At 37.2% G+C, this 27,764-nt stretch overlaps 1 protein-coding gene across 1 annotated transcript; it reads left to right on the forward strand.

Annotated features, from left to right (window-relative positions):
- The first annotated feature begins 25 nt into the window (after positions 1–25).
- Positions 26–27,764, forward strand: tmtopsb (teleost multiple tissue opsin b). The gene is made up of 4 exons (XM_056738370.1): positions 26–401; positions 5,411–5,739; positions 19,335–19,568; positions 26,404–27,764. Exons 1-4 carry the CDS (start codon positions 38–40, stop codon positions 26,677–26,679), a joined length of 1,203 nt encoding a protein of 400 aa, XP_056594348.1. The 5' UTR covers positions 26–37; the 3' UTR covers positions 26,680–27,764.

Genomic DNA, 27,764 nt, shown 5'->3' on the forward strand with positions numbered 1-27,764 from the left:
AATTCACTTATTTTTATAAGCCGTCGTTTATGGTGCGATGATTGAATCCAACGTGAGTCGGAGTTGCGCGTGGTGCGCTTTGGGAAGTGACGGGACCAACGAGCGCTTGGACGAGAGTCATTCAGAGCACAGTCTCAGCCCGACGGGACACTTGGTGGTCGCCGTGTGTCTCGGATTCATCGGAACTTTCGGGTTTCTCAACAACACGCTCGTCCTCGTTATTTTTTGTCGCTACAAAGTGCTGCGCTCGCCCATGAACTGTTTTTTGGTGAGCATTTCGGTGAGTGATCTGCTGGTGTGCGTCCTGGGCACTCCGTTCAGCTTCGCCGCGAGCACGCAGGGACGATGGCTCATCGGTCAAGCGGGATGCGTGTGGTATGGCTTCGCCAATTCATTCCTGGGTGAGTACGATTTCGGATGCACCTGTCGTACCAGGCTGATCGGGGATGTGTCACTGCACTGTTTTGGGTTGGAAAGCTCGCTTAAATTGCCTTCATCAAAATATTCCGAATATTGTGTATTGCTCTAATAACTTATGCTGTGTCGTCAGTTTTAAGTGGATATTGTGATGACAAACGCAAAGATGTCCTTCTCTAAACCTCAAGAACATTTAATCCGACATGTAGGCTATGTTTACTCATAACAGGAAACCTAGAAAAACTGTCCCCTGCCCCTATGCCAGTTCTGCTGTTAGCATGTCCTTTTATGTGTGTTCTATATGATACTGGTTACAGAGATCTTATTAACTAAAAGGCACTATTGCCTTGCTTGCTTTTTGGACATGCCCACTTGTAAAGCACAGTCTGTGTACATCAAACAAATGATAAAATATCAAAGTTGCATGATAAATGTAGACACATATTACCGTCTGATTCGTTTTTTTATTAATTTGGTGTCCACCAGTTCTTTTTAGGAAAGATGAAAATTCTGAAAAGTAGAGACCCCAGAGAAACCCAGAGAGAGAGAAAATGCCATACTGACTCTCCGAAGTCTTCTTAACAGACAAGGCAAAGAGTGTTTGTTTCACTGATGGGATTTAGCCCTTGACCTGCGAGGAGAGCTGAATGTTGGCAAATAAAATGCAAGCTGTCCTGTACTTGACCTGCGCATAGCAGATTTTGTGATGAGGCGAAATGGTGTGTTTCGTTGAGTGGAAAACTGTTGTACTGTAGTCAATTAACAGTTCGCACTTCATGATGCCAGCAGGTCTTAAAGGAACAGTTCAGCCAAAAATTCTTCTGTTTACTCATCCTCTGGTTATTTTCAAACCCATAGGATTTTTCTTCAGAACACAGGGGATGTTTTAGCCTCCTAACTGGCGCAGCCCTTATGAGGTTTAACAGGAAAACTCACTGTTGGCACTAAACTGGCTGCAACTCGTGAAGTCTTTGGAATAGAGACTTCGTCTCGTTTGAAAATAGATAATTAGAAGATTATTGCTGAAAAAAGAAATCACAAAAAAGTGATTTGTTATGTTTATTGTAATCAAAAAACATCTAAAATGTTTAGGTTTTTCTTTTTTTTAAATGGATAAAAAACCACAGATCAGGCTCAAAAGTTCAAAAGTAAAAGTCCCAAGTGTTGCATCAAGTTTGGTCTTGATGCACCAAATTTTGACAGGTCTATGAGTTTTTTAAGTTGCTCTTACCAACAGAATTTACTCGGGGCCCATAGGCTTCAATTGGTTTTATGACTTAACTGAAATTTGCTCACAGATGCTTTTTTCACTTTTCCAATTAACAGACACAACGAAAACTACAAAGCACAGAAACATCTAAACAAAACAAGACATTAGTACAAACTATGTTTTTAATGCACACTCATTCATGAATCAATTATCATTTATGAATTAATTACTCTTCCTACATAAATTATTTTATAAAACACTGATCAAATGTGTTTTCTAGAGTCTCAGACCTTTCCAAAGATATATAGTTTGTCATGATTAGATCAGAATTCCCACAAAAATGTGAAAGCAGATGTGGTTGTCCCGTATATGGGACTGTGACAAGTGAAGAAGATAGAAATTTTTAAGCAAGCTCTCTTAAAAAAAGAAACAATTTCTCTTCTGACATACACTATTCTATAAAACTGTGATGAAATATGTTTTCAGGAGATTTAAACATTTACAACGATATAAGGTTTGTCACAATAAGGTAAGAATTTACATGCCAAATCTTGAGGTAAATCAGCTGTCCCATATAAGGTTTTGTAGGGTGAATATAGACCAATCGCAGTACATTATACAGTGTGATTCACGTTGACATCATTGGTTTCAATTGCTGACGAACTCTTGAAAGAAGTATTATGCATTAGCACTTTTGGAATGCAAAGTAAACTTTAAAAGCATACTGTACGTTTATTGATGCATCGCGATTGCCAAAACCTTTGTCACGGACCTTTGCTAAACAAAGATGAATTAATTACCATCACTGGTTCAATAAAACAACGGCTGAGTTTCAAACTTTCAAACTAAGTGTGCTTTTATTGAGAAAGCACTGTAATTATATCTACTTATTGAAAGCCTGATGGTAGCCTCTAATTGCCTAGAAGTGGCTCATTATCTATTTCTGATTAGATGTTATTTGGAGCTGCATCAATATATGATATAAGGTGCTTCTCATTTACAATCTCTAATGCCATTGGGCATTAGTTTTCCACAAATTGTTATCTTTTGCTGATAAATCATAACTAAGAGCTAACAGTATGCCAATACCAATGCCAATACAAGACCAGAAGAAACTGAATGTACAGTTTGTTTTATACATCACTCAGGGTGTGAGGGACTATAGGTGACTCTTCTAAGGAGTCTGTTGATGGAAACTTGTATGAGGTTTAACTCTTCACTTTGCTTAAAATTAAATATTTATGCTTGAGTTGCATGAGTTAACCAAGAGTCCTGCTGTGATAACCATGTATGTTGGCTTCTAAAAATAATTTTACAATAATAATTTTACAATGTCTACTTGATGTCGGAAGTTGCATTGGGATTCAAGCTTTGATGCATTTATTTTTGAGAATATTTTGAGAATAGTTTTATAATTTATAACATATCTTCATGTGTCAACTATTTGCGCATGACAATGTATTTAAATTGCACACAATCTATTTTGCTTCTATAATGTGACAAATGTCTGATATCAAATATGGCAAAACGCAGGGCAGGGTTTTATCCGTTGGGTACTGAATTGAAGCATGAGAAATGGGTGCTCCTTATGCTTTGGGGCAGAGGAACTTACTTATTTTGTTTAAAAGTTTACAAAGACAAACCAAAGAATTGTGCTTACTTTTAAGTGTTATTTAATGAACTAGTATTGCGCAACATCCCTTTTCCCGAGTGATGTAATGACGTACTTATCCCTTAGTTTATGCTACATTCATGCTAAAAACAACATATTTTTTTATTTTACGCATTAATATGAAAATACTCTGACCATACTCTTCTGTTTGACCAGCTGTTCCTAATGTCTCAAATACATTGATAATAATTCAAATTAACTTAGGGGCTCTGCACTATTGTGTTTAGCCTTATAATATTCCAAATACTCTTTTCTGCCATACCAAATGCAAAACTTGCAGTCCTACACAACTTGAGACACCTGCACTTCATTTAAATTGCTCCAGTCACCAGCGTTAGTGGAGATATTTGTGATCTCTTGTTGAGTTGATCTAGTTTTTTTTGCTAGCACAAATGACAATACAGGGAATGATAGCAGAGCACAATAACAGAAAACAGTGGTGTGCTCTTATCTGATATCACGGGAGACTTACTGTCTGGAATTTAATGCACTGATGTCTGTAAGGACATTTTTGGCATGTTAGCTCATGATGGACTGCATATTCCCAGCTTTCAGCTACCTGTTACAAAAGCAGGTTTGCTGAAGCGGGTTGGATCTGATGTTTGACATCCATAGCATTGTACACATTTTTGCTCTGTTCATAAAGTTGGAGAGCTGCCTACTGAATATAAGAGGCATCATTTTGAGGTGTCATGGGTGCTCTTCCAATGGAGAAGCTGTTCCAAAAGCAACAATGGATTTTTTCTTTGTGGATAAGACAATCCCAAAATGCCCTGTGACCAGCTCTGTGAAAACCCCCCAAAATGATGGATGAGGTGAGGGAAATATGTATTACTATTTTGTAGTATAGTACATGTATCGAGTACTATGAATCGAGTTATGCACTGTTAGTGTAGTGATAAATCAATTGAGTTGAGTTTCTAGTATTGACATGAACTTGTAAACTAAATGTAAATGAAAATAACTTGTTGCTTTTGTAAAGCATTCCAAATCAGTCTCTTTTAATGTTTCCTTAGATGACCCCTGCCTATGTGACCCCATGTCAAAGATTGAAATCATATTGAAGTTAATGGTTAATAAATGAATGAAATAAATCCGACGTCGATGCTTGTCATCTCATAATTATATGGCCTGGATTTCACAAGCAGGCTCACATATGTACTGTATACAGTGTGTGTATCAGGGCGTAATTTCCACTGGGGACAGGGGTGACAAAATCCAGTTCGTGTCCCCCTCACATTCAAATTTGTTCGTGATGATTTTTTTAACCACACGCCGTCATCGCCACAGAAAAGTATTAGGATCGAGCAGGACACAGAGAGTATGCCTGTGTCGATGCGATTTAATAAATTTAAACAATCAAAAACAACACAAAACATTTTGTGTCCCCCCCACTTCTCAAACCAAAGTTACACCCTTGATGTGTATGAAAAGTATGTTAAACTTGTGCTCCTCCATAAGGCACTTTCACACATACAGTCTTTGTTGTAAATGTGAAGGTAATGTGTGAACAGGACTCGTTGAATTAAGCTGGCTTATAAAGTTGTAACAATGGCAGAATTGTTTCATTTTAACGCTGCGTGTGAACAAATCCATAAGATTAATGGTTTGAGCATGTACAAGGTTAGACTTCTGAAAAGTTTGAAATGGGCTGACGCAGTTACTTTATATAATAGTTGTGAGCCTGGGTGTGACGTTGACAAATCCCGAATATCTACACTGTGGAAAGGAATGTCACCGAATTAGACAGAGGTTGATACAAAATCTTCTTTCTACCCAAGGGGTAAAAAATGAGTCGAAAGATTGCCACAACGGTTTTGCCGGATACTCTCACAAAAATAAGTAGTCACCTTCGGGAGGGGCGCGGAGCAGCTGTTTAAAGGTCGTTGACTGCGAATGACATCAAAGAGTTTTAATGTCATTTTGCCTGCAGGTGTGATATTGGTAAAAATATGGATAAGCCGCAGAAACACATTGAATTTGAACAGCAGATGCTAGTACATTTGCCAAAAGGGTAATCCAACAATTAGACTGCAATTTAAAAAGTGTAACATGGCTAATGGGGTTATTACTCAACACCAAGATTTTTAAATGTTCTGTTCTGTTCGCAGGTGTTGTATCTCTCATTTCTCTGGCAGTGCTTTCTTACGAACGCTACTGCACTATGATGGGGGCAACACAGGCTGATTCTAGCAATTACAGAAAGGTCGCCATGGGTATTGCTTTCTCCTGGATATATTCCATGGTGTGGACCATACCTCCGCTGTTTGGATGGAGTCGCTACGGTCCAGAGGGTCCCGGCACCACCTGCAGCGTCAACTGGACCGCCAAGACAGCGAACAATGTGTCTTACATTGTTTGTCTGTTTATCTTTTGCCTTATTCTTCCTTTCGCCGTAATTGTGTACAGCTACGGCCGGCTCCTTCAGGCTATCACGCAGGTAGGTGTCAGAACCTTTACGGTTGGCTAACACTTCGCCTCATGTGATTAGTTATTGATTTCATATGGTATTAGCATTGGTGTCTTGCGGTACAGTCCCGGTAAAACATGCTAAATTGTGACCTTCTGTAACCTAGCACTGCAAACTAGCATGAAACGTGAAGAACTGTGACATAAAACTTAATATGAGTACAGCACACCACGTACAGGACAATGTAAATCTTTCTTGGTGTATCATAACAAAGCAGAACGAGTACTTTTGTCTATTGTTTTGTTTATTTCTTTTGTTTTATGGACTAGTGGCACAGATTAAAAACTGTCAGAATAATTTTCCTCGCAGCAGTCGCTGTCTGTTTTCCATCATCATTTAACCAAAGGAAGAGAGATTAGTTATTTTATGTCCGCTCACCAGATGTCCTGACGTTCAACATCGGTAGTCAGCAACAATTGAACATTATTCTCGATGTTTCCAAGAGATGCCCTGAATGCAAATTACAGTAAGCAATTTAACGTGGTGCTCAGAGCAAACAGTGTCAGAATTTGCATGGCGATGGGACGAAAACAAGATTTCAATTGAGTTCAATTGAGTTTTGATGTCCCCTGAGTGGGCCAATTTCCTACAGTAAACAAGACACAGTCTGAAAGCTCCCATAATTCTCTATCCACCTCACCCCCAAGTGGGTTAGCGAACAGAAGCCTGACACAACAAAACGCTTTGATTTGCAACTGAATTACTTTGAAAAGCGAGCGTGAATGAAAACAACTCGCCACCTCCCTTGGAGACGTTTCAGCACTTTTAATAGACTGTGCTGTTCAAGAGAGCTCATGAATTAAAGCGTCCGTGTTTATCTGAATTGCACCTTTATGTGGAAACGAATTTAACTCTCTAAAAATGGGCCAGTGATGCATTTCAAAAGGTGAGGGAACAAATTGCTGTTCCTTACTCGGCACTAACACGAATCGCCCAGCCCTTTCATTGCATTAGCGTGAGCGGTTTATCCATTTAAATTCTGAAATACCGTTTCCCTGTGTGTATGTGTGACAGCCTCGATCTCATTTTCTCCTGAAGGTCGTCGGTAGATTCACGCATAATGCGTGTGATGGGTGTCGCGTGGTCATATGATCGACGGCATAAGCTTATTGCATAGATAAGGTTCAGCAGTGTGAGTGGATTGAATGGGTGTTTGTGTATGGTTGTACTGTAGACCTCATGTACATGTACCTCTTCATGGCCTTTCTAGCATATTAAATAAACTAAAGGATTCAAATAAAAAACATTTTTTTACATTTAACTAAGTGAGAATGTAAACATACAAAGGGGAGGGAGGTCAACTAAATTTAAGCTTTGGAAGACCTCTATGTGGTGATGTGATTATTAGGGCTTACCCATTTTTTTTTCGATTAATCGTCGATTTAATATCTCTTCTCAAAAGTCATGAATTTTTTCTTCTTTCATATTTCCGCAAGCATTGAACATACTGTAAGAGATCATTGAAGTGAATTGAACATAATGACAAACCTGACGCAGTTTCGGATAAACCTTATCTTTCATCCATCGGGAAAATGTCGCCAGTACTGCCCAGCGAGGGCTTGTCTCTATCACAGCGTGACTCATGCAGTGAGCAGCAGGAAGAAACAGCACATTCAATTCACCGTACGATGCTCGATTCATGAAAAAAATAATACAAAACGGTGACAGTATGTCGAGTGATTGGATATATAAACATGTACACAGTTTGTACGCGCTGTGCTGTAGCCAATATCACACAACAGAAAATATGTAAATGTGAAGAGCTTTTTTGGTCAACAAGCTTTATTAAAATACAGAATGTTCAGAGAGTATAAGTGAAACAGGTATGAAATTGCAACTCAAAAACTATAAATGGCGATGACGTCACAAATATGTTAATTAGCGTGTGACATCACCAAACGCCACTGTTCCACAAATTCCTAGCGGAAACACTGCACATTTGTGGCTTTTCATTTCTTTTTATTAATTCACCATTGCATTCTGGTGTTTGCTTTTCTTTTTTCTAGAAATATCTAAATGATTTTTATCTGTATGCATGCATTGAACCAAATCGTGAATCGAGTATAGTGCTTGAGAATCGAATCGGAACATCTGAATCGATACCCAGCACTAGTGATTATAGTATATTATATTATATACAAGTTGCTGATTACCTTGTTCCTTGAGCTCCTTTCGATAGAAAGCAGGAATAAAGGAGGTTTGTGAGCATGTGCAGATTGAATGAGTTACAACACCTAACAAGGGTAGAGAGAAGAAATCGCGAGAGCCTCAACAATAAGATCCCTCACTGGGCTTAAGACCTTTTTATTTAAGGATTGGATGAAAGATTATAAACATGTGCACTCATAGATTCTTGTGGATTGAAGAAATCCCCAGAGTTGCTTTGTGGTATAGACCTCTTCGCACGATTTGAACAACACTGGTCCAGTTTAGTTCTTTAACACTAAACAAACCGTTGGACAAAATACAACCAATAGAATATTTATAAATGTTTTGAAATGTTGTCAGATATGATATTCAACCTGTGCTTTGCTATATCCCAGAAGGATAAAAATACAGCGTGATGTAATAGGAACTGACTCTTGTTTTAGTTTTTTAAGCGATCAGTAAAACACTCACGCATTTTTCTTTGCAAACGTGCTAGAGTTCACTGTGCAAACCATGAAGACAATCTGAATGTCACCTATATTGACCTGCCTGCTTTGTCACTGCATCTCCCCAGGGGTGTCGCACGTTATATAAGTTTGAACAAAGACGTGAAAAACTTCTGTATTCACAGCACACAGAGCTGAAGTTACCACCCCACTGCCTGTCGCTTCGCTCGGCCATTTACAAACCCGTCCAAAATGTCACTCAGTGGGGGGTTGACCGCCTTCCCAGAGTACAGCCTTATTTCCTTGGACACAGCTTGTCTCTTTCTGTTAACTCACACTGTGGGTGGAACGGAGGGAGAGGGAAAATAATTAAGATTTATAATTAAGATTTCATTTTGTGTATTATTTTGAGACCTTGACAGAAATAGATTTTAATAAAAACAAATCTTTCCTGTGTACATCAGTGGTTTTATTCTAATAATAGACATTTTGTTGTTGATGTTGTTTTAAATGGGTAGTTCACCCAAAAATGAAAATTGACTCAAAAGAAGATATTTTGAAGTATGTCAGTAACCAAACTGCAATGCAAGTCGATGGGTGCCATCGTTGCTCGGTTACAAACATTCTTCAAAATATATTATTTTTGTTTTGCAGAAAAAGCAAAATCATACAGGTTTGAAATGAAGTAAACGATGACAGAATTTTCATTTTTGGCTGAACAATCCCTTCAAATCGATTTTTTCTTTAGTGTTTATTTTTAGATTAGGCAACCGTTAAAATACCACGGACCTGTAATCTCTATACATTAAAGATAATATCATCTAAATGGTTGTTATTGTGTTACGTCATTCAGTTTGTCCATACAAATTGTTTGTCGCTGGGAATTTGTCACATCATGCCTCTTCCAGTGCTGATTTCCATTGCGATTTTTTCAACTTCTCAATCTGTCTCTGCTGAAATGCGTGAGTGGCTTTATGGGTAATCTATCATGCTACTGTAGCTCCGCTCTATATTTAGTTTTATTTGTTTTGAAGTTGAGCCGGACTATTTACAACTTCATCACTTTGCGATTTACAGTGCAATCCATTTTAATTAGGAGCCTTCAAAAGACTAAGTGTTTGATAGCTTTTCTGAGACATTGCCAATGAATTGAAGTCAGTTTGGGGAATTAATTTTCCAGGCTAAGTGAGCAGATGTTGTAAAAGCAACTCTTAATGAGCATACTGTCATATTGCGAGCACCCATTTATTGTCATCCAAATTGCCAGTTCAGAGTTGTTATCGGGGATGATTGAACAGCGCTGTCAGTTTCATTTTAAGAAGCTTAAAGAAGCTCTGATTGTGTTTGCGCATTGCTTGCATTGTACCATCTGACTTCCAGCCTTTCAAGCCCAGTTATGTTTCAAACTGTAGTGAAAGCCTGCACAGTGTCAGATAATTTTACAAAACTCTGTTGTCAGATGTCCCTTAATGCATCCCTGAAAGGATGCCTGAAAGGCACCAAAATATACCATTTAACAATAAGAGCAGACATTGTTGTTGTCTTTGTTTGGATGTTGCAGTTGCAGCAGTTACTCTTAGATAAAACAATTCAAAAGCCTTGTGTGGTTTACTAATAAACGGTTCTTTAAAGTCTTTTCTATATATTTTGTTAAACTTTTGTTAGGCATTCATAATCTCATTTTTAAAACATGTGAACATATGTTCAGTCAGTAGATATCAATTAATTTTAGTATTGTTTATTAAAATGTGAGTTATATTTAGAGACAGTATATGCGATTTCAGACGACAAAACCAGTTTAATGAGTCAAAATTTCGAAATTTAGATTTTTACATCATCCGCAAGTTGAATAAACTAGCTTTCTATTGATACATGGGTTGTTACAATAGGACAATATCTGGCGGAGATACAACTGTTTAAAACTCTAGGTCCCACAAAATCCAAATATTGAGAAAATCGCATTTGAAGTTGATAATCGGTGGCAATGTAGCAGGCCATTCACTCACAAAACTAAAGTTTTGATATATTTACGGTAGGAAAATTACTAAATATCTTCACGTAACTTGATCTTTACTCCATATCCCATATCCTATTTGGCTTTTACCAAAAATGTTCCCGTGATACTAAAGACTGATTTTGTGATCTAGGGTCACAAGATGTATAAGCTACTGATATTCTTACAGTCCTTAAAGGGATAGTTCACCCCAAAATGAAAATTCTTTCATCATTTACTCGTCCTTATGTCATTCTAAACCTATGAGTTTTCTACCTCTGCAGAAGACATAGGAAAATATTTTGAAGAACGTTTATAACCAAACGACATTGGCCCCATTGACATCCATCAAGGGCAACCGATGAAGCCAGGCGGCTGTGAAAGTATCTCGGCAGTCACTTATTCCAGTGGGTCACACAGAACCAGAACACTTTACCCCTCTCCATCAACAAGCGAGACTAATGGCTACAACACACTGGCTGTGTTAAATAATAAAAGTGTATATGTGCTGTTTGTTTCTGATCAAGTAGCTTAACCAATCGTGTCCGGCAATGATGAATAAAGGTGCGCTTGTGTGATTAATTGCACTCCCCTGGACTGATTGCACACAACTTGTCGTCCATTTGAGTGGAAAAAATCCACGAGGACCTAGAGCTTAATTACAAAGTGTTTGATGCACGTACTCCCATTTAAATCAGTCTGTTCAATAAAGAGCTTTTACACTTTACAAATCAGCTAATTTTATTAGCATGCCTCTTATTTTTGGGTAGTTGAAAAATGTACAGTAAATGTGTCCTTTATTGTGCAGTGTTTGTTGTAACTAGCTACTAAGTAATCAGTTACTGTAATCTAATTACTTTTCCCTTTTAAAAGTAAGGTGAGGGATTACTCAGATTTTCCTGTAATTTTATTACAGTTACTTCTGATCTAATTAAACTAAATAATATAATAATAATAATGTAATATATTTCTGTGCGATAGTGGAATTGACATCGAAATTAATGGTCGAACTTTAAAATCAGTGCTTTAATCTGTAACTTAAGATATAATCAGTTAATAATTCTACATTATGGAGTTTTATACTATTTGTGACCCTGCATCACAAAACCAGTCTTAAGTAGCACGGGAACATTTTTAGTAAAAGATAAAAAAACTTGGTATGGGTCAAAATGATCAATTGTTTATGTTTACTAATAATTTATGTCAAAAATTATTAGTATATGAAGTAAAGATCCTGTTCCATTTAGATATTTTGTAAATTTCCTACCTTAAATACATAAAAACTTTCTTTTTGTGAGTGGATGTCCTGCCGCAGTGATTCTGATTAACAACTTTAAAGGCAATTTTCTCAATATTTAGATTTTTTTGCACCCTCAGATTCCAAAGTTTTAAACGGTTGTATCTCAAAAAGATATTGTCATATTCTAACAACTCATACATCAATAGAAATCGTATTTGTTCAGCTTTCAGATGATGTACAAATCTCAATTTCGAAAAATTGACCCTTAAGAATGTTTTTTGTTGTCCAGCGTCACATTTATTTGAATAAATTAAAAGAGCCGGTTCATGTTTAGCCCTTGAATCACTTAAGTCAGTTGTTCCCAAATGTGGGTACCTGAGAGAAACTGAAATTAGGGAATACATAATGAAAACCAATAAATCAATAAATTATGATAATAGTATTGTTATATGAAATTAGGACTACACAAATATGCATAAAAAATAATTCAGACATTTAAAACGCATTTCAATTCATAAGAGTTAATTTTTGAGACCCGGACATGGAATCAGGACCAGTGTCTGGGTGCGAAATAATGCAAGTTTGGAGCAGTTGCGGTTAAATGTTAAAAAAAAATCCTGAACTGAAAAATATTTAAATGCAAAATGTTGCGGTCCTGTCAATGGGTATTTGGCTTGAAAAAATCATAAAAAGGGGTACTTAAGCAAAAAATGTTTGAGAACCACTGACTTAAGTAATCAAGGTTGATGTAGGATATAGAAAGTAATTAATAACAAGTAATTAAATACTTTTTGGAGACAGTAACTTGTAAAGTAATTGAATTACACTATTGAATATGTAATCAGGAACCAGTAATTAATTCGTTTTTCAGAGTAATTTACCCAACACTGATTGTGTGACAACAGTGAGGACAAATCTCTCTTATGCTGTTTTATATTATAAATATAAATATTATTTGAATAAAACAATATATTATTAACAGTGTCATACTATTGTCACACCATTGGACGCATGTACGGTATATTTGTCAACCACCCATTTATTTATAATCTATATTTCCCATAAAACTACCTAACTGATTGTGATTTATCCTATGTGGATATTCGAATGGGCCTCACAACCGCGATAAATAATCAATGGAGAATGAATTTCATTAAAATGAAATGTCAAATAATACCACTGTATGTAATTGAACACAATAAATGATATATGTGGTGGAAAGAGCATTTGTATTACTGAAAACCAAGAATAGAAGAAATGTGATTAACTCACAGTGCTGGACCATTTGCTTAAAGACATTGATTTATGCCCTTCCGTCTGCGGTCGCCGCTGAAGGGACACGGGCAAAGCGAGAATGATAAAGAAAGAGAGTAATAGAGAAACACACTCTCCCGGGAGCTTTTTAAGAATCTGTACTCACAACTGTTCAGCCCACCTGTCAGACCAAGATTTAATGATCTAGTCCACTGTATTTGTTTAGTGTGGCTGAAGCCGGATCAGATTATGCCCTGGATCATTCAGGATGAGATCGCATGGGCTTGTCTGAGGAAAATGGGTCCAGAAGAAGTATTACACTTTCCTTGTTTTCTTTCCTGTATAGTTATCCTTTTCTGTCTTTTCTCCATTCCTCTGAAGATTCAAGATAGAATCATTGGAACAATAAAAAACAGGAGTATACTGCTGTAGCATGGTTATGTTAAAAAGACGTATTTGCATATAAATGTGCATTCTTTCTCTTCTAGAGCTTTGTGTTCTTCTTCAATATTTAACTCTCTTTAGTTTAGGGATTTGAAAGAGACTTGTTTAAAAAGCATCATTATTTAGATGAATACCATATTTATCAATAAATGTAACTTTTTGGTATTTAACACTTTGCCTTGTAAAGTTAAAAGGGTGTCTAAAATGTTTTTGAACCACTGTTTGAAAGTATGTAAGCTTTCTTCATTTAGCTGTTCTTCATTTCTTTCTTCATTTTCTCAGTAAATAATCAGCGGTTGTGGCCTTTTGCGTACTACAAATAAGTATATAAAGGTAAATAATCGTTTAATCGCACATCAAACACACAATGTGATGTTCACGATAGAGATGCACTGATATATCGGCCAATAATCGATAGTTTAAGACAGCCGATGATCAGGGCCAATATATCCTGTCAATCAAAATAGGACAGAACAATGCAATGAATTTGTGCTAATAAAATAGAAAGTGTTAAAAACATCATCAGTTTGATGTTCAATAGTCATTATATGAATTAGTCATAATGTTAAGAAATATCAATTTAATCGTCAGTATCCGTCGGTACTGTTTCTGAAATTACTCTGAATAATCAGCTATTGGTGTCCATTAAGGCTGCACGATATATCGTTTTAGCATCGATATCGCGATGTACGCAAGCGCAATAGTCACATCGCACGAAGTGCGATGCAGGGAAAGTTTTTTTTCTATATTTGCCTGATATAAAGTAATGAATTCTGATTTATGGGTGCTTTTTTTTTTTACAAAGCACATGTTGTTGCTTCACGTCTTTGACACGCAGCCTTTGCATGCATGCGCATGACGAAATGAGCGAGGAACGGGAGAAAAGCACCGAAATGGACGACTTGGTTGCAAAAAGAAGCGCATCGTCAATTATTTGGAAATATTTGGGCTACAGAAAGGATGATGTAGACCAAAAACAGGTACTTTGTCGGGAGTGCCGTGCACAACACGCGGAAACACAACTAATTTGTTTGATCATTTAATTCGGAACCACAGAGCTCTGTATGACGAGTGCAAAGCCAGATCTGATTGCCGGTCAAAGCAAAAAACTATTTTGGATGCGTTTGCCAGTGTTACACCATATGCGAAGGGTTCCAAGCAGTTCTGTATTTCTACACATCGCAATATATATCGCAGAAGAAAAAAATATCGCAATGTACGTTTTTTTCAATATCGTGCAGCCCTAGTGTCCATTGAGAAATGTAGTATCCATGTATCTCTGTTCAACCTACTTCATGATAGAGGGGTTTGTGTCCACATATTTACAGTACAGAGATTCCCTAAAGGCTTCTCTGACCCGCTCTATGACCAAACACTCTCTGACAGCCGCTGTATCGCCATTCACATTAGCATCTCCTTCATCCATCCCGCTGGGTTTGCCATCTTTTGACTGGAGGGCACACACATACACCCTGAGGGGAAGTCTCATTACCACAACATTTCCACAACATCAGGAGATTGTATGTGTGTAACACATGTCTTGATTTACATGTACTGGTCCTCTATAATGATGCAACTTTTGTTGATTGTTGCACTGTGGCCATTTTCTGCATTTGTGGGTCTCCAAGCATCAAGAGATTTCTGGTGTAGATTTACAGTTTTTAATCATTTCATATAAGCTCTGGTTTTGGAGAGGAAATGCTAAAAATATTTAATGTATGTTAATAAGCTTTTCAGCCTTGATTGAGCTTTTGGTTTCACACGCAATGTGTTTGGAGAATTATTTGCACATGATTATTGTTTTGTTACCAAAGCTTGTTTTTCTGCCCTACTTTCACTCATTTTCCCTATTTCACAGTTTATTTGTCTAATCCATTTAGCTACCCTGCACTTTTTAATCGCCGACGTTAATTACAATTCCATCGCGAGCGGATCCGTAATTGCCCAAATTCATCCGAGGATTACGCAAAACAGACAAACATCTACACGAGCCCACGAAAAATGTGACAATCTCACTGTCTCCTATTGTGATTCATGGTTGAAGTTTTCTATCTTCGGTCTACTCAGCGTGGCATCCTGTGTTTAATGTGACCATTAAGTTTCCACCTGCCAATCAAAATTCAGTTGGTCGCATTTGTGGGATTTTGTCCACCCACTGTTGTGCTAAATCTAAAAAGGCCGCCATCGCTTTGATTGATGGTTGTGCCACAGATGCACCCTTGGCCATGGCCTCAGGGCAGAGGCATAACACAGAATCGGGGGTTCAGCATCAGAAATTGGTTTGGCGGGTTTAAATAAAGTTATTTTGGAGCAGTGCAGTTGATTATTTATTCTGCAAGTCCAAAACAGTTTGTTTTTAAGAACTTTGTTATGACACATGAGCTACCAAAATTAAAATAATAAGAGGAGATACAAATCTCAACATTGTGTATGTAGCAAAGTTCAAAGTAGGGAAGGAAGGAGGCGGGAACCGGTGAACATTTAAACAAACTTTAATCAAAATAAACAAACAATAACACGGAAATAGAAGAACATAAATACAAACACATGTCCGGGCCCAGGGCCTCTCTCGGCCGTAGTCCTGTTGCTCATCCTCTTATGCTCCCGATCTCCTCCGTGAGATATGCAGGACCGCACAGCAGATTCCAACTATCACTCACGCCACCGGCCCCGCCTCACGGCTCTCATTCCGCCTTCCTCGTTACAGTGTAGTTTCACAAAGAGTGGCTTCCCTGCGAATGACTCGTGCGATTTGTCACATAAATTTAGAGACTAAATTATAATAAAAATATGAATTATTTAAATAAGTAAATTATTTATCATGGCCAGTAATAAAAAACGTATTTATGGCTTGTGAATTTTCTCAATTCACTCGCCATTGCCGGTGTGCGCTAATTTTGGAGTCTGCCCATAGGCCTTCACACCTTGTCAGCATATGTTATTCACAGTCTGTGTCCGCATGGGGCCGTTTTTGCCCAGGCAAAAAGTATTTTTGAATGCGATCACAAAACATAAAAACTCTGCCGGGAGCCTGTAAGCAGCTTGTCATTCAGCTGAGATTCTGCTAAATCTAAATTGGTCAAATAATAGGACTTTTCAAGGTGAACTGGAAATGAAGGTGTGCGTGCATTTCTGGAAAAGTATAGTGCATGTGAAAGAAGGAAAGCCACTGCACAGATGTTCCAGTCCATTGATCTTCATTAGCTCTCAATAAATCCACAATAACGTGATTCTAGACGCCAGGCTTCAGACACAACAGTCCAAATGTAAAGGCCAATCAAGACACGTGTTTTCATTATGATCATAATGCATAATGTATAATGCAAATTTGTCGATCATTGAATTATGCAACATTAAGATCCAAAACAGCGATAAAAGCAAAAAAGCACTCTAATTATTATAATCCATAGAGTCAAGTGACTTTTATAAAACATCAGCTACAGGTGTTCTATTAAAATCCATCTTTCCAAGTGACATTTTAATAGTGGTTTCTTATAAATATTATAAAAATCCCATAAAGTTTTCGGCAGATAAATTTGTATTTCACTAGAAAAGCGATGTGGTTCGTACCGGTCTCGCTTGGGTTGCAGGGTGTACCGGTGCTACGCTAGCATCACAATGCTAAAGCTTAAAAATACACGCAATGCCTCTCTATTTTTTAAACAGTAGTATCGTAGTACGGTAGTTAATGTTGCATATGTGCATTAATACTCATTTGAACACCTACATCTGCCTATATGCGGTGTTTATCACCTAAATGAATGCGTGTTTGAATTACTCGGACGAGATGATGATTCAAATTAGCGTTTTGAATTAGTTGGTTATATTCACTAACTCAGTGGAAACTTACGCAACCTGCGGCCGTCTTAGTCCTGCATTTAAAGTAAGCCTAATATTTCCCTATCAATGAAATATGTCCCACATTTGAATTAGTTCCCACTTGAAATATGATCTAGAGTACTCTACAGTAAACTACTATTTACCATAATAAATGTATACGAAGTATACTACACTATTTGCTACAATTTATCCAATAACTACAGTTAATACAACAACATATTCTAGTGTATGTATCATAAAGGTTACTATAAAAAATACAAAATGTTTCATCTAACTCTGTGTTTTTTGTATAGATTTGAATTATGAACAAGGCACAGAATAGTGATACTACTTGGTATCGAGATACTTCAGCTGGTATAGTATCGTTAGACATGTTTATGGACCGTGACAAACATAAGTCTCACAGTCTTTATAAAGTTTCTATATGTCTTTCCTCAAGAGCTTTACTTTCCCTTGGAGAGAAAAGACAGAGAGGCACTTAAGCGGACAGAGGAGTTGTTAGACGGTGTGACAGGAATAAAATATTTTATCTTTAGGTTCAGGGGGCACGGTGGCTTAGTGGTTAGCACGTTCGCCTCACACCTCCAGGGTTGGGGGTTCGATTCCCGCTTCCGACTTGTGTGTGTGGAGTTTGCATGTTCTCCCCGTGCCTCGGGGGTTTCCTCCGGGTACTCCGGTTTCCTCCCCTGGTCCAAAGACATGCATGGTAGGTTGATTGGCATCTATGGAAAAATTGTCCGTAGGGTGTGAGTGCGTGAGTGAATGTGTGTGCCCTGCGATGGGTTGGCACTCCATCCAGGGTGTATCCTGCCTTGATGCCCGATGACTCCTGAGATAGGCGCAGGCTCCCAGTGACCCGAGGTAGTTCGGATAAGCGGTAGAAAATGGAATGGAATGGAATCTTTAGGTTCAGGTAAGCTGTTCAGCCCTTTACCTCACAGCATAGCTGCCCTTTGTTCGTGCGCTTGTCTTTCCCCCTAAGGATGGAAACCATTGCTGAGCAGTCCTCAGTGTGGAGGATTCAGTCAGAATGAATTGTTCTCGCTGATGCACCATTCATTTGCATGCACCAATGGTTTAATTCACTAAAGCAATTATGTAAATAAGGTAACGGCACAAATGCACCCACAAAAAATTATTGAAAGCAACATTCAATCTATAATTTTCCATATTTCAGGCCAGTTTTGAGTGCTAGGTTGTGATGGATTCAGCAGATGATCTTTTTTAAACTGTAGCTGTATGTATATATCTGAGGTCACATATTTTTATAGGCAAACATGATAACCTTTCTGATGTATGTGTGTTATTTTGCACAAAGGTAAACCTGTTGCATGGTTTTAGTATAGTTTTACTATATCGCTGCTGTCCTTTTGAAACCTCGTATCCCCATATTTCGTGATTTTCCATAAATCATTGTTATTAGTCACCCATTTATATTTGCCACTGGGTTTTACAAATATCTAACCAATAAAACGTTCTGAAAAGTGCTTGTCAGCTTTGACAAACATAGTACTTAATCGTTTAAAAAGTTCAGTGTTTTTTTCATTTCCTGAAAAACTGAAAATTTAAAATACACGGTTTCAGAAGGACAGCAAAGACATGCGATATTGGACAATATACAATAGTCTGTATGTGTGTGAAAACAGAAGGATGTTTATTGTTTGTAGGGGTATGCCATCTCAAAAAATATTTGGGAAACATTGCTGTGTGTTAATGTAATGCTCCTCTCTGTCATTGGATGAAGTAATGCTTCTATTTCAATGCATTGTTAAACCGTATTGTAGGTGGTTTGCAAAAATAAAACTTTTAAAAATGTTGCACTAAAAGTTACAGCAAACGTAAAGCTGGCCAAAACAACTACAGTAAGAACACTCAGATCTTGTATCAAAAAAGCACTTAGCAGCTGTCTGACAAAGTGCTACAACACTGAGAAAATGGACCATCATGCTCAGTAGGCGACTCTAAAATGTGTAATGGACCCATTGTAGTTTTTTAAGGGATTGTTTCACACAAGAGTAATCAATTCATGACTGTATCCATTTCTGCCAATGGTCATAGATGTAGCTTTTTAAAGACAGATGACAAGCATTATCACATAAGGTTTAGAAAGCATGAAATGATTGTAATATCACGCCCTTCACATCTTTCTTGTATTCTTTACTCCCCTCTTTACTTGCGTGTCCTGATCGCAACGGCGAAGGTGAGCCGGATCACTACGGTAGTGAGTCGTAAGCGGGAGCAGCGAGTGCTTTTCATGGTGGTCACCATGGTGGTGTGTTACCTGCTGTGCTGGTTGCCCTATGGGATTATGGCCCTGATGGCCACATTTGGACGGCCTGGTCTGATCACACCTGCAGCCAGCATCGTTCCTTCTGTCTTAGCCAAGACCAGCACTGTCATAAACCCCATCATCTATATCTTCATGAACAAACAGGTGGGTGTGTAATGTGCGCAGATGTCTCTGATGATTTGGTCATGAGTGACATTAAAAATATGAATATTACATTGTGTTTGGTGAATGCATTAGTTTTCATGAATAGAATTTATAAAAGTGTGGACATCAACATCAGCAAAAAAGAAACTGTTATTGTGGAGAGGATGCATATTTTTTACTTTACGTAAATGTAATGTTGTTAAAATGATTGGTTGAGTTCGCAACCTGAGATACAAAGTTTTAAAATATGAATTAAATATGATTCAATATTTGTAAGAGACGTACAGTGCTGTGAATATGACTATGAAATGATATAGATCTCACAGCATAGATGCTTTTTAAGCCACATTTAAAAACGAAAAATGTCAGACCAAGTGATGTTTTTTAAATGAAAAAGTCCACATTGTTACTTTAAGTCAAGGATTACAGAAACAATTTTGATGTAATGAACCTTGGGAACGGTTCATTAAAAGTTTTGAATTTTTTTGATTTTTTGAAATGTGAAAAAATATGTTTGCAACCATCTCTTGAGTTTATATTTTTTGCATTTCAATGCATTTCAATTTTTAAGTATAGCTTAAAGGAACAGCTCACCCAAAAATGAAAATTCTGTCATTATTTACGCAGCCTTCGGTTATTCCAATTCTGTATACATTTCTTTGTTCTGATAAACACAGAGAAAGATATTTGGAAGAATGCCTAACCATCGACTACCATAGAAAGGAAAAACTACAATGGTAGTCAAAAGTGCACTGTAAAACTGCTGTAGTTTTTGCAGCAGGTTTGCATGTAACTTACGGTAGATTTAATTCCTAGTTTATATACTTTCCAATGTGTACAGTTTTCAATTACTTTAATCAAAATGAAAACACTTTGACTTTTGAGATTCAAAATGAGCAAGAATAGACTTGCATTAGCATAGCAACACTGCAAAAAACTACATTCTTCCTAAGCATTTTTCTTTTATTTAATGAAATAATATTTTTTAAACGTCTTAAATTATGATACATTTACATATCAAGGAAAGTGACCCAAGATATTTAGTCTTGTTTTAAATAAGAAAAATAGGTAAGTTTATGCTTATAACAAAATTGTACATTAAATCTACAGTAAATTACTGGCAAACCTGCTGCGAAATTACAGCAAAGTTTTACAGTGTGACCTAGAACTGTATGCTTTCTTACATTCTTCTAAATATCTTCTTTTGTGTTTAAGAGAACAAAGACCTTTATAAAGCATTTTTTCTTCTATGGTAGTCAATGATAGCCAATAATTGTTTGATTACAATCATTCTTTCAAAAAACTTTCTCTGTGTTCATTAGAACAAAACTCGAGGGTGAATAAATGAAAATTTTGGGGCGAACTGTTCCTTTAAGTGTTCATAAATATTTCATGCCAGTGTGTTTTAAATCTCTGTGGTCTGTTAGTTTTTTTAATTCTCTTGTTATTTACATTTCGCATTCCTTAGAGTTCACTCATTTGCAAAAGCACATTATAAACACCTTTTCCTACAATAACAGCACAGATCACAAACAAATTAGTACAAATAATTTCTCCTCTGGCATTGACTAGTTCATCCACATTACCTTTGAATGGAAAATATGGACTTGTTATTTTTTTCCCGACCATGTTTGGCTGAGAAAAATATGAGGCGAAGTTGGAACTGTGAGGAGCTGAGCCACAGAAACCATGCGGTTTCACCTTTTTTTTGGCTATAATTAGGGACTTGTGCTCCACCATTAATTCTGCTTAATGGCTGGCCAACAAATCCAAAGGTTTTCTCCCATGATGAAACTGTAATTTTTTTTATAGAAAGCACAAACCATTGGAGTGAATGTAAACAGAGTTTTTCGGCAATGATTAGTAATAGTTGTTAAAATGTTGCTAGAATATTTTTTTATGTTTTCCTTCAACTTTCACTTATATGATCTAACCGATACCAGCTGCACAATTTGATTACAATTTCTAAACTTGTATATATGTGAACAGTCCCAGTTATGTGTTTGTAATATCGGCACACTTTTGCACGGGTTTAAGCTCTTCTCCGAACGGCATTTTGTGATAAGACCGGAGATGAGGACTTGGAGAAACTGGGTTTGCTCATCGGATGTTACACCGGTTACCTGTATGTCATTTTCAGTCTTCAATTCCTCCCAGCCCGTAACCATGGAAACTGTGAGTTGAGGCGAGTTGAAGACTTAAAGTGCTGTACAGATTCAAGTATCTACTGACATGTGTGGATATGACCGGCAGATGGAAAGATGGAAGCCCAGAAGAGTACAGGAAAAAAGAGTTCGGTCCCCTTGCTCTCGCTTTTGCAGTGAAGTTTCTGAAACTGTGAGTATATAACAGTTATCTCACACCGCCTGGGTTTGAGAGCTGTCATATGGTTATTACATTTACTGATTCCTACTTCTCTTTCCTGGAGCTTGGAGAAACATTCTGCCACTGTCGCTTTTACCACTATTATGTGCACAATGTGTGTTTAAAGGGGTCATATGGCGCCAATATGTGTCTTTCTTTGGTGTGTTGCCCATGCATGTATTAGAATTCCAAAAATTAAAGTGTTGGAAAAAAAGATGAATTCTATCTAAAAGCGAGAGCCCACCCCGCAAATCTACGTCAGTTGGTGGTATGATTTGACTAAGACCGCCCATACGTAAGTTAGGTGGGCTTACCTGTCACTACAATTGCTTTGGAACCTGATGTACCAAATATGGTAAGAGGCGTTACATTTCCGTCGCACACTTGCAGTATTCGACCAATCACTAAGCACTGGTTAACTGGCCAATCGTAGCACACCTCGCTTTTCGGGGCGATGAGCTTTGTAAAAAATGTGTGCGTTTCAGAGAGGCGGAGCAAAGGGGAGATACAAACATGCACGTTATGTGTAAAATACAGAGTTTTTTAACCTTAAATCGTGTAGACACATTGCATCACATCTAAAACAAATAATGATATTTGTTTTAGCCGTGTCATATGAACTCTAAAGAGTTGAAAGGCTCCCTTGATTGTAATTGTTTTTTGTGGATTACACATACTATTGAGATGTGACTTTACGTAGACACAGCACAACCCACGCAGCAGTGACAGTGAACTAGAGAATAACAGGGCAGTTCATCCGAGTTATGAGACCAGTTATTCTGGACCACATGCAGACATGTGTAGTGTAATGATCAAGAAAGTTCCCTCAGCACCCCATGAGCTAATCATCTCTGTTCCCGGCCATCATCTGCTCACCAGCACTCTTCTCAGATCAGGGCTCTTCCCAACACCTGTATTATTGCGCATTACCTTCCAGTTGCCTGAAATATTTCTTAAAGCCTATTAGCTGAAGTTAAACATAGAGGGATTGTGAAGATTTTTGTCCTTCCACTTTAATTGTTTTTTTCACAAGTTCTATGAAGTTCTCAGCATGCTCATTCCGTGCAGTCAATGTACTGTTGAGGTGTAACAGAAGTGTGGACTCTTCCGTAATTGTCTAGTTTTTACAGAACATTGCAAAAAAAATCTTTACAGAGGATAGATTTATTTTGGAATATTTAATTAAGACGAATGCTCCTGATAAGTAAAATTGTGTAAGATAAGGTACTTATCTTATAGCGAATATATTTTGAATTAAGTTTAGTTACAATACCATATAGCTTTTCGTGTTGTAAACATCATTTAACCAAAATTTGTGTGGAACATATTAAGCACTAAAAAGTTTTTTTTCCCTTTTGCTTTAATTCATACATCACTGGTTACGAAATTTGTATAATATATTTGTAATAATATTACAAATTATTAAAATTGTATTTATATATGTGTGTGTGTGTGTGTGTGTATATATTTAAAATGTATTTTTTAATGTATATACCTATGTTATTTATGTTATTTATTTATATTATGTATGTGTTTAGTTCTTTTAATTCTATTGTTTATACATTAATGTGTGTATGTATGGTTATTGGTATATTGTATATATAGTATATTGGTCAAGAAAAATAATGTAATATAGTCTTTATTATTTAATTCAGGTGACCATAAAAAGAATCCTGATGACACTTCTGAAATAGCCAGTCAGATCGTCCCGCATTAACAATCATACAGCATGTCCAGATAATCTGTGTCGTCCTGCGCCACCTTTGTCAGCTCCGCGGGGTTCGCCGGACCACCGGCTGTTATCCGTAATGAGCCTGTGGAATGAATCCATTTATAGACTCATTCCTTACACCTCAGAAAGCCTTCCTGCCCGAAAAAGCACCAATGCTCCTCATAGAGCCGCACATTCATTACATTATCACCTACAGTGGGTCATCCCTATCAGTGGTTACATTAAGAAGATGTATGTCACGACCGGTTACTGATTCAAGAAGGGCGGGAGAGCTTTTTAAAGGACTGTTAGATAACCCTCGTCATGCATGATGGCGTCCTATGAACTCTAACAGAACATTGAATGGCCATTAACAGGCTGACTGGATCCAATTGTCTTGGGAAAAGTGTGATGCAGTCTACCATTAACCGTGACCTTACAGCATCTATCTAAACCGCACAAAACTCTTTTATCTCTCTTTTCTCTGTTCCACATCATTTCAGGGTTGTCACTGGGACTGTTAATTGAATATTGAATGTCAATTAAACACGTAGGTTGTAATGCAGTGATTTCATTGCTGTAGTGAATACAAAGTAACCTTGAACTGAGAAAATGATGGCGTTGGTTCTTCTGTGTTGTGCATCTTTTGAGAAAATGTAGTAGACTATAAGTATACATTAAAATGGGACGTATACTAAGTACACTATGTTTTCTCAAGAGGTGAAATCTCTCACTTTGTTCTGTGTATACTACCCTGAACTCTATACCGATGTATCATCTTTTAGTATAAAAACATTTATATACAAATTTGCTTTTCTTTTATGCAATTGTTTTTATAACACATTACATTATCGGTACCTAATTTGGCATATTAACGTTAAAAAAATTTTTTTCCTTTTAACGTTTTTCATATTGCTGACAATTCTCTGCATTAATTTAACTTTCTTCAATGCAAAATTTGGCAACATTTTATGGTGAGTGCACCTTTGTAAGGTTGTGGTAAATTCTCTCCGAAAATGTGATTTATTCATTGAGGATTTTGTAGACAGTTATTAATTACAATAAGATTTTAATCTATAGACGGTTTCAGCAGCAGCAACGTAAACGTTATATGTGGCCCAAGCTGAACTGCCGTTAGCCCTCCACAAAGAACAACTGTTGTGTAGTTTTAATTTAATTCAATACAATTGATATGCAATCAAATATTATTATAAAATAAATAGTTATATTATAACAAAACACAGACCGGTAATTAACTTCAGGCCAGATATTCACGTCCGATAGTAAACATGCAGTTCTAAAACACAAAGCAAGCTTTGAAAAATAATAAAGTCTTTGATTCCTTTTATCCCCCGAGTATCCCCTGGACTTTTAAGTCTTTTATTTGCTTGGCTTAAAGTAAATCAGTTCGCTTTGTCTCCATCTGTGAACACTAGGTCAGTGCCTGTTAGCCATTTCCTTTGAGCGTGTGATCTGAATGCAGAGAAGAATATAAACAGTTGCACGGCAAGGTATTAAGATCTGTAGACAGTCATCTCCATCACTCTGTGATAATCTCTGTCTACTCTTCTTCTGAGAGCTCCTGCATCACTTAATGAATTTTGTGCACTGAGAGTTTTCAATTTGCAAACATGCCTGTCCACATTAGGGGTGCTTCTCAATATGCCTCCTCGTGTCCTGTCTCCTCCGTCTCCATCCTATCACCCGAAACATTAACTGCTCAGCCATCTTTAAGGACATTGCAATTCTCTAAATACACCGGGAGGAGGCGAGGACCGAGGAGAGAGGAGGCTTTCTGAGGAGTTAAGAGTGAGGATACACGCTGGTGTTTCCTTTGCGGAAGTGATTTATCGACTTATGTATAAATTCTCCTTCCCCTGCACAGATCTTTAGATCATATTCAAACACGTATAAATGTGATTAAGCATTATATTATTGTAAATGTAGACCTATTTTAGACAGTAATATTCACATATAAATAACATATATTTGACAACTTTCATTTCTGACCACCTTAAAGCATTTTTGTACTTTATTACTTAATTATTTTTATACCTCATATTTTAACACTTTTATCTTTATTTCACGGTAGGATTATATCATTTGCCTAAAGTATGTATTTAACTTGATTTTGATTTCAATCTGCAGTATGTACAGTCATCATTACCTGACGGTGCTTTGAAATGATGCTAAAGAGAGCGACGATGTGCCATTTCACTTGTTTTAATTCCTCCGTCCTCGTGTCTTTTCGATGCTCCCTTCCTTCGAATCCTGAAGGGGTGGAGCTAAGATGCGAGGAGAGGATGCAAGGATGCACAAATACGATTTGAGAAGCTCCCTAGAGCATCTCACAGAGCATCAGCTGTTATGATGATTCCTCCATTTTTCTCCTGTTATTATTCCTACTTTCTGTGCACTCATAAATCCATCACAACAGCAAAGGAATGAGAAATAAAATTGACCAATGTCGTAGATTATTTCTTTGATCTGATTATGATGTGCTTCTTACAATGAAAGTTCTGCCCTTATTTCCTTAACCTCGTGTCATTTCAAGAATAGTTTTTTAGTGAATAAAGACTTGCCATTATTAGCTATTGAAAATGAATGAATTAAATAAATTTACTTATCTATTATAAAGACTATTTTTACTTATTATAAAGATCTTTTTATCCTATGAGTCCTTTTTTTCAACAATGAAGAAAAAGGGTAAAAGAAATAAGTTTTTCTCCGTCTCAATCTCAATCAATGTTTGTGTGTCAGTTTTGCAGATGTTTCCACGCACTTCTCAGGTGCACCACCCCGGAGAGAGGTTCCAGCTTCAAAAATTCCTCCAAAGTCACCAGAACTCTTAGGACGGTGCGGCGTGCCAACGGGAAGAATGTGAACTTCGCTGTAGCCTCCACCGTTCAACCTAGTATCTGTGCTCCATACAGCGGCGGGCACAAAAGTACCTCAGAGGATGGCAAACCCTTTCCCGCTACAGGCCAAGAGACCACCAGACCGGTCGTGTCTCTCGTGGCATATTACAATGGCTAACGTTTTACAGCCAAGCAAACATCACCAAACCCCACTAAAACATTGAAAAATGCAAGAACAGTGGAATACTGTAAACGGTGGAAAAAATGAATACACACCGAGGTGAACAACAGATGAGGTGCAGTAAAATAAAGAGAGCTGGGCGTGAGATCTGAAAAACTAAAACTGTATATCGAGTGTTAACTGAAAGATGTCACTATTCAAACCAGGGGTCATGGATCAATTTGATATTGTTGTTTGTTAAAAGTGATCTCTGGCCAAATATGTATTACTCCCCCTCAAGTAGTTTAACATCTGTATGACCTCCATTTTTTTCCCCAAAATGCTAATTTAGGTTGTTTCAATTAATGGCAGAGTTTTCATTTTTGGCCGGAGTTCCCCTTTAAGTGTCCAGAATGTGATTTGTGTTTAGGTTCTCTCTCTCTGTGAAATGAAACATGAGCTTATTTAAATGCCGAAAGCACATGAAGCCATTTTTTTAATGTTGCCAAAATGTACGTTCAAGGGTAGCCATAAATACACTTTTTAAAAATGTATATGTATGCTCTTAAATTATATTTTACCGTAGCAATGTTTATTTTAACGTAACATTGTTTGCCGTTGAATTAAAAATCAAGAATATTCCAATGTTATTACCAACAAGATTTTCAGGTGTAAATCACAAATCATATATTTGTAATATGCAATGTATTTGGTATTTGGGGAAAAAAAGCTTTTATGAACTATAGCACAATGATGTCGAAGCCAAAACCTGTGAATTAAGTTCACGTGTGTATACAGTTATAGTGCTTGTATATAAAGTGTTATGTTTTATGTCTGTTAGTTGAACTGTCATTACATTTGTTTGTCATTAAAATAACAGAACTCTTAGCTATGAGCAGACTGCTGATTCCGGCATACTTGAATAATGTGGGATTGGGGCTGGAGGTCAACTGGTCCCTTTTTACTGATGCAGCTGCATCCACAATCAAACAGAGAAAAGGAGTGTTTGAACTCTGGAAATGAATCACTTGAGACATACTGGAAAATGTGATGCATTTGTAAATACAAGAAGGAACATTTTGATAACTTATGTAAAGCTTCAC

This window comes from Triplophysa dalaica, chromosome 23 (assembly GCF_015846415.1).
Source record: "Triplophysa dalaica isolate WHDGS20190420 chromosome 23, ASM1584641v1, whole genome shotgun sequence".
NCBI classification, from domain to species: Eukaryota; Metazoa; Chordata; class Actinopteri; order Cypriniformes; family Nemacheilidae; genus Triplophysa; species Triplophysa dalaica.

Coding starts and splice junctions, on each gene's coding strand:
- tmtopsb (XM_056738370.1), top strand. CDS start 38: ATGATTGAATCCAACGTGAGTCGGAGTTGCGCGTGGTGCGCTTTGGGA. Junction 402..5,410: donor CTTCGCCAATTCATTCCTGG/GTGAGTACGATT, acceptor TTCTGTTCGCAG/GTGTTGTATCTCTCATTTCT. Junction 5,740..19,334: donor TCCTTCAGGCTATCACGCAG/GTAGGTGTCAGA, acceptor GCAACGGCGAAG/GTGAGCCGGATCACTACGGT.